This window comes from Bos indicus, chromosome 19, assembly GCF_029378745.1.
Source record: "Bos indicus isolate NIAB-ARS_2022 breed Sahiwal x Tharparkar chromosome 19, NIAB-ARS_B.indTharparkar_mat_pri_1.0, whole genome shotgun sequence".
In the NCBI taxonomy this organism is placed as follows: Eukaryota; Metazoa; Chordata; class Mammalia; order Artiodactyla; family Bovidae; genus Bos; species Bos indicus.
The window spans coordinates 30,280,353-30,288,627 of NC_091778.1; the positions used below are offsets into that span (position 1 = coordinate 30,280,353).

The following is an 8,275-nucleotide window of genomic DNA, read 5'->3' on the forward strand; positions in this document are numbered from 1 at the left end:
AAGTGTTCTAAGAGGGAGGGCCAGAATTCCCAGAATGTCACTTCCCACCACATTGTGCTCATAGGAGGAGTCACAAGGTCATCCCAGCCTCGAGGGAAGGGAAGATAAGATCCACCTCTTGATGTTCGAAGTCACATAAAGGGATGGAGAAAACATTGGGGCGGTCTCTGGAGACCAGCTACTGCACTGATCACTTGGTCCTGCAGCCCTGCTCCCCCGGAGCACTGCCAAGGAGGGTGAGGAATCAGATGGGCTCTCCAGAGAGAGACAGAAGCACACTGAGAGCCTCATGCCGGGGCAGAGGCTGCCCTCCTGAATAACCCTGTGCTCTTCCCTCCAGGCCACCGGGCAGAGGTGGGAGCTCAGGTGAGCAGGTGCATTATCAGGGGGCTGTGTCTTAGTGGCTCCACCACAGGAATCAGCACTGGACCCAACAGTTTCCTTTTCTTACTGCTTCGGCATTCAGAAAATGAAGATCATGGCATCTGGTCCCATCTGCTGCTGCTGCTGCTAAGTCGCTTCAGTTGTGTCCGACTCTGTGCGACCCCATAGACGGCAGCCCACCAGGCTCTGCCGTCCCTGGGATTCTCCAGGCAAGAACACTGGAGTGGGTTGCCATTGCCTTCTCCATTGTGTGAAAGTGAAAAGTGAAAGTGAAGTCACTCAGTCGTGTCCAACTTGTAGCAACCCCATGGACTGCAGCCTACCAGGCTCCTCCATCCATGGGATTTTCTAGGCAAGGGTACTGGAGTGGCTTGCCATTGCCATCACTTCATGGCAAATATGGGGAAACAGCAGAAACAGTGACAGACTTTATATTTTTGGGCTCCAAAATCACTGCAGATGGTGATTGCAGCCATGAAATTAAAAGATACTTACTCCTTGGAAGGAAAATTATGACCAACCTAGATAGCATATTAAAAAGCAGAGACATTACTTTGTCAACAAAGGTCCGTCTAGGCAAGGCTATGGTTTTTCCAGTAGTCATGTATCGATGTGAGAGTTGGACTATAAAGAAAGCTGAGTGCTGAAGAATTGATGCTTTTGAACTGTGGTGTTGGAGAAGACTCTTGAGAGTCCCTTGGACTGCAAGGAGATCCAACCAGTCCATCCTAAAGGAGATCAGTCCTGGGTGTTCATTGGAAGCACTGATGTTGAAGCTGAAACTCCAATACTTTGGCCACCTGATGCGAAGAGCTGACTCATGTGAAAATACCCTGATGCTGGGAAGGATTGAGGGCAGGAGAAGGGGATGACAGAGGATGAGATGGTTGGATGGCATCACTGACTCAATGGACATGGGTTTGGGTGGACTCTGGGAGTTGGTGATGGACAGGGAGGCCTGGCGTGCTATGATTCACGGGGTCACAAAGAGTCGGACACGACTGAGCGATTGAACTGAACTGCTTTGGTGGGCGGGGGGGCTTCGCTCTCCCAAGGTCTTATTGCTTAGAGGATTTCATCAGCCTCCCGCTGCTGTCAAGGGATCTGTGGAGAGACTACCACGTGGTGGTGACATATGGAGTGAGAGCCATCTGCTCGGGGGGCTGAGCCCTTCACACCTGCTTCATCTAGAACAAAAATTAACCAGACTCCAGGATGTTCCTCCAACCATGACTCGGGAACGTGAAGTGAAAGACACGCTTGTGTTGTGGAATCCTATTGTAGCCAACTGATTCATGAGAGTCCCAGCACTCTGTTCTAATATCCTAGACCCAGAGGCAAATAACACCTGCCCTGCCAACTGCACAGAGCAGCTCTGACCCTCCAAGGAGACCGAGTGTGTGAGAATGGTAAACTGGTTGCACTGTGCCCCCTTTAGGAGCCCAAGAGCAGAGCCATTCTGGAGCCATGGAATAAACAAAGGTGCCTGGGAGAAGGAAAATTCCTGGCCCCTGGGCAGAATCCAAACACGTGACTGATGTCGTGTCAGCCCGCGTGGCGATCTCTGGCTTCCCTGAGAACGAGCATAAAAATCTACCCCCCCCCCCCCGCCAGAACAACATTTTATAATTCCTTTTCAAGTCTAGCTCTGTTCCCAGCACCAAACCTCCCACCCTAGCAACAGCAGATGAGAGAAATGTTATCAAGAGGGATGGAAGAGTCAGCCTACACCATGACCTTCACTCTCTGTTTGGAAATGTGTCCTTTGCTTGTGAGTCCTGGCATTTTATGATGTTCTTCCCATAAACACTCAAGCCCTTGGGTCCTGCACACATATGGATCTCCAGTGATTCAGACACACAGTCTAAGTCCCAGAGACTCTCGTGTCTCAGGGAAAGCCATAGCAGTACCGCCGAAACCCATCTCTTGACAATCTCCAGCCTCAACTTTTCTCTATGTTGGCCTCATCCTCAGATGGGATCACTCTGCGTGGCTGGGAGAGATGCCCTTGAGTGTCTCCAGACTGACTTTGACTCTGAAGTTGGCCAATGTGGGGAAGAGATGAAGCCTTCTTTGTTAGTGAAAAGAATTGTGATTGAGCCTGCTAGGGTCACATGACCATTTGAGCAGCTTATGGTGGTGATAGCTTTCATAGAAGATGAGGACTGCATGATTGACAGCCCTGCCAGAGCCCAGGGAGTGGGGAAGGGTCAGGAAAGGATGCAAGTTAGGCAAAAAACAAAAATATTTTAACTGCCCACTATGGACAAGTAGAAATGGGACATTTGCCTTTTTCAGTATTTGTATAATTGAATAAATGATGTTGGGCTTCCCCTGGTGACTCAGATGGTAAAGAAACTGCCTGCAATGCAGGAGACCTGGGATTGATCCCTGGGTCAGGAAGATCCCCTGGAGAAGGGAATGACAACCCACTCCAGTATTCTTGCCTGGAGACTCCCATGGACAGAAGAGCCTGGCAGGCTACAGTCCATGGTGTTGCAAAAAGTCAGACACGACTGAGCAACTAACACACTCACGCACATCATTGACCTATGACCACCTAAGCCAATGCCTTGGCTGATATGGGTGGTGGGTGTCAAAGAAAGAAGAGACCCCATGGAAATCCGAGTTAACGTCACCAGTACGTACTAACTAGACTAACTCTAGTTAGCACAAGCGAGTAGCTGCCTGCCTCTTGTAGAAGCTGCTGAGACTAGGGCTGGCCTGCGGACATTCCAAGTGACCCTCAGACACATCTTCTACTGAGTAGAACTTCACACCACCTCTTCCTTTCATTCCAGGGGCTACTGGTGGCCTCGCAGTATTGCTTTGCTAATGGAGAGGTAAGTTTTCTGTGCTAACTTCTAGCTTCCTGCGAGGCTGGGGCTGGCATCCTGCTGCCCCCTGGAGGGTTCAGTTTATATGACAGTGCCATGGGGAGACATGCAGTGACTAGCATGTGTTGGGACAAATGGGCACCTCGGGTATCCAGTGGAGAGAAGAGGCAGCTGAGGCTCCGGGGACAAGGTGTTGGGGTGAGTTTTCTTTACAGAACCCAACCATGGTCCCGCTGGAGCTATGCCAGGCAGGAGGATCAAAGTGTGATAGAGGGAACCAGCTGCAAGTCTAGAGTCCAGAAATTCGCATCAAGCTGTGAAGACTCACCCGCTTAGGAGCTGTGTGTTAGGTCACCATGGCTCTTGGAACCTCAGTCTGTAAATGGGAGTAGGAACAGTCCCTGCCCTGCAGTGTTACCCTGGGGCGCTGGTGGTAAAGTTTCTCTGCCTCGTAACAATGGTTACATTTATTATTGTTGCAGAGCCCCAGTCAGCCCTCTGCTCCTTTGGAAACAGGCTTGAAAGGGGGAAGGGCCCAGGCTGGAGCAGTTTGCTCCTGACTTAGGAGCCAGTGGGATTTCTAGCTCCCTTTCATCCTCCCCTCTTCCCACCCCAGGTTTAAATATTGATCTCTGCCTCCTTCCACTAGAATGTACGCTGCTTGACAGCAAAACCTCGTCTGTCTTGCTCACTGCTGCCTTTTCTATATCTTCACACAGGGACCCTTGATTCATCAGGCAGGCCTCAAATGCCACCTTGACACAGTCCTTTTCTAGACACTGTTACCTCCTCCCGTGGTCCTGCTTAACAGCCTTGGGTGTTACTACCCTCTGCTCTGCTCAAATGTGTCTGTTTGCTTCTCTGTTCCTTTCCCCTAGTGAGAACGCAAGTTTCTGTAGGGTGGTCCTGAGTAGCCACTCAACACGCATTTGCTGAGTGGATGCAGGATTCAATGATTCCCGGGCAGTAACCTTGCTCTCTTCTCGCCTGGCAGGTGAAGGCTGAGCTGCGAAAACAGTGGGCCCGCTTCTTGCTAGCCCACCACTCAGGCTGCAGGGCCTGGGTGCTGGGGAAGAACTTCCGATTCCTGGGGAAATGTCCCAAGAAGCTCTCTGAGGGGACCAACTCCGGGTCGCTGCAGAAGGCGCGGCCCTGGCCTGGTGGTGGGCGGCTCCTGCACTTGACCAAGGAGGGCCTAGGGGTGGCAGGCACCCCGCCTCGTCAAGGCCACGCAGCCTGGCCCCGTGGCAGCAGCCTGTCGGAGAGCAGCGAGGGCTACTTCACCCTGGTGCACACCATGGAGGAGATCTTCAAGGAGAGTGAGATCTAGGCAGGAGCCCACTGCACCAGTTCCCACGGACTCCTGAGCACTTGAAGGAGGCGGCGGCCAAGCTGGATGGTGCAGGGTGAGCATCATTCTGGTACATCCAGCTCTCTCCAACACCATGACTCTTTCCAGGCTTTCCCTGCTCCGTAGACAGAGGCTGCATACCCTCACCACTTCTGCCTGCCCTTGTCATTCACATCACCCCTGCAGGTGTGTTTTCCAAAATGACCATTAGCCTCCCAGGCTGGCCCTAAATTCGCCTGAGGACTCAGAAAGATGTCTGGTCTGAAACAGAGGCCAGCGCTCACCAGGTATCCATCTGAAGTCGGGAGCAGGGTGTCCCAGGACCACCTGCCAAGTGTTTCACATGCAGAGTCTGACTCATTCACAGCAAAGATACTGAGAGCGCACCTGAGCACTTAGATGGCCGGTGATGGGACTTTTATAACAAGCAGCCCAGGCAATTCTGATGCAAGCCTACATTCTGAAAATCCAGGGCAGGATGTGCTGGAACTAGAAACCCCTCTGAGCTGGCCGCTGGTCCAGCGAGGCCTGTGGTATTCTGCATTCAGCGGTTAGGCTGTGACCTGCCTGCCCTCCTTCTCTGACAGTGCAGATCCCACTCCATGGAAGTTCTGTTTGACCCGAGACAAGCCCATCTTTCCTTGGAGCGTTGGCCCCAGCTCCCAGAGCCCCTCTGAAAGTTGCCATTGGTTGTTTTCTCGCCTTTCTGGCTCCACCTGCCTTTCTGAGTTTGACTTCAAGCGTTACTTGACTCTGCTGTGTTTGGTTTGCCATCAATGGCTGTACCTGCTTCCCTGGGGGGTTTACCCACTGCTCCCCCTAAGTCCCCACTGATAAGAATTCTACTCCGCCTATGGAAATTGATGCTAAGAGCCAGAGGGTACCCAGTTGAATGAGAGGACTATGGGTGATCTGGACATGTCAAGGTGGTGCTGAGGAGGGCCAGGGCTAGGGAACCCAGTCTGCCGATGGGGAATGAGTTGTGCTACAGGCCCTGAGTGGAGGATGTTTCTGGAGGCAGAGGAGGGCCCAGGCTTAGGGACAAATTCAGTGACTGAAACTGTAAGGCGAGAGGCTGAGGGAAGGTCAAAGGAGGAATGCGCTATGGAAATAGGGTTTTGGTGTTTAGGAGTGTTGCTTTTATTATATGTGAACTGTACATGAGTGGGTGGGTGGGATATATTGCTGTGGGGCCAAATCCTGCCTTATTTTAGGGGGACGGGAGGTATGACGCTTATCAAGTATGGTTGCCAGATTCAACAGTTAAAAATACACAATCCTCAATTAAATTTGAATTTTGGATCAGTGAATAATAGTATTGTCTAAGTATATCCCATGGGATATATTTTATGTGAAATTCAAGTCTAATTGTACATCTGGTACGTCACCTGGCAACTCCATTGTCAAGGACACTTGGCATCAGGACAGGGACCAGGGAGAGGCAAGTGAGGAGCGCAGTTCAGGTACAACATTGAAGAGAGTACTAAAAATAAAAACAAAAACAAAACTCCACAACTGTCAAGTACTATTTTAATGTGATAACAAAGCAACGACGATTCTGTGAGCTACAGGCCATGACCATTCATAAAAATGATATTTTACTGGAACCAGGCCACGATGAGGGTGGAGTAAGCGGGACCATGAGATATAAACGCAGGGTCTGGTCCTGACTTTTAAAATTTTTGAGACACTTCCCCGGTGGTCCAGTGGTTAAGACTCCACGCTTCCACTGCAGGGCGTGTGGGTTCTATCCTGGTCAAAGAACTAAGACCGTACATGATGCAGAATGCAGCCAGAAAAAAATTTTGAATGTTTTGCTCATAATGGACATTTTAACATTAATTTTTATTTTAAAATGATTACATCAAAGTATTATCTTGATTACTGAGCTTTTGGTCACCCACCTTACATTTTGCACCTGAAGTGCCCATCTTCCCCTCCTCCCAGGCCTGGCTCTGCTCTGCACCAGGGGAAACTGAAGCATTGACCTTAGGCAAGTATAGAGCCAAGCAAAGGTTTCTTTTTTGTGTCCAGATTATCCACAATTCAATCATTAAGATATATGCCCTAGTTTTTTCATTCTGTAAAAGTCTCTTCTGTTTCTCACTGGCTTATTAGCACCTAGAAAGCTGGGCTGTGTGAATTCCTAGCTGGTTCCCAGCATAGCTGGTTGAGAACAGGTTCAGAACACATCCGTCAAAGGAAACAAAGATATGTCTTGGGAGCACTGGATGCTATTGAGAGTCAGTTATTCAGGGCCCGGCCATTTATAAAAGGGACTTTTAAAAAAGTGTTTGTAAATAAGTCCTCCCCACTCACTCCACAAATGGGGTGCCACACACAGACTGCTTGCTTTTGTTCTGCTAATGATTAAAATAAGTTTTTCAATTGGATTTGTGTTTTGTCTCTTCTTTTCCATTGGTTTCTCACTGGAGCTGAAGGTTTCCACCCCTGGAGAACCTGGTGCACTGCTCCTGGCCAGGAATGGGGAAAAGAGCTGCGGTAATAAGCCTGGGGATAATAAACCTGGGGGGTCCACTGTCTCAGGGACCAAGAGGAGTGGACAGAGGGGTAGGGGAGAGAAGTAGAGGTCAGATGTCAAAAGCGTAGAAGGCAGGTGTCTGCCTTCTCTAGATTGCTCCCTAGATCATTCACTTTGCTGTTGTTTTAAAGATCCTGCCTAGGGACTTCCCTGGTGGTCCAGTGAAGAATCCACCTGCCAGTGCAGGGGACACGGGTTTGATCCCTGGTCCCAGAAGATTCCACATGCAGGGGGGAAAATAGGCCTGGGCATCACAATTGCCGAGGGTGCCCTAGAGTCTGTGCTCCACAACAAGAGAAACCCTCCCCCAGCAATGATGAGTAGCCCCTGCTTGCTGCAACTAGAGAAAGCCTGTGCACAGAAATGAAGACCCAGCACAGCCTAAATTAAAAAAAAAAAAATCCCACCTAGTGGGTCTCTATTCTGGCTTTGCAATTACTGGAACATTGCAATTCTAGAAACATTGATGGCTAGTGAGCCCAGAAGGCACACCAGCAGCCCGGCACACAGCTTGGGAAAGAGCACTGGAGTGAGGCCTTGAGCCCTTTGCTTCTTTCCCTAGGCCACCCTGGGCCTTTCTTCTCCCCCGAGATGGCTCCTGGGTGGCCTCTATGTCTGATACTGGAGGGGCATCTTGGGCAGCTGGCTTCTCTCCTTCTGCCAAAACCGCTGGACTAGACGCTGTATAGCCATTCCCACTTCCAGCTCTGATGCTGTGCGATCCCAGAATTCTGTCCTATCAGGTCCAGGTAAAAACTATTGAGGCATTCTGGTGTAATCAAAGGGGCTCTGGTTCGAGTACTAACCCTACTCTTACTTTATGGCCTCAGTGTCCTCATCCATACTCTGGGGATATTAATAATAACACCCCCATCAATGAAATAATGCCCAGTATCCAGCAGAATGGCTGGCTCATAGGAAACACTGCATCCTTAAGTATTACGATAACTCTCAAGGCTGTCCTCCACAAAGAGCAGCACTTCTGGTGGCGGTGATTGAGCCTTTGCTGTTGCTAAAGCGAGGGTAATTCCCCCACACCAGCAGAGGGAGACTCCCCAGCCCCCGAGGGCTGCATACAGGTTGCTCAAGTGTCCGGAACATGTGCATATTTTTCTGACCTCGTCTTGGAACTTAAGGCTGAAGAATAAAAGAGCTTTCAAA

At 50.2% G+C, this 8,275-nt stretch overlaps 1 protein-coding gene across 2 annotated transcripts in view; it reads left to right on the forward strand.

Moving 5' to 3' along the window:
* Positions 1-6,965, forward strand: part of GLP2R (glucagon like peptide 2 receptor) — a 42,087-nt gene extending 35,122 nt beyond the window's left edge. For both annotated transcript variants that reach the window (XM_070773090.1, XM_019982522.2), the window contains exons 12-13: positions 3,186-3,227; positions 4,216-6,965. In XM_070773090.1, coding sequence (XP_070629191.1) covers positions 3,186-3,227; positions 4,216-4,551 — 378 coding nt within the window. In that variant the 3' untranslated portion in view covers positions 4,552-6,965. The remainder of the gene's footprint in view (positions 1-3,185; positions 3,228-4,215) is intronic.
* The last annotated feature ends 1,310 nt before the right edge of the window (positions 6,966-8,275 follow it).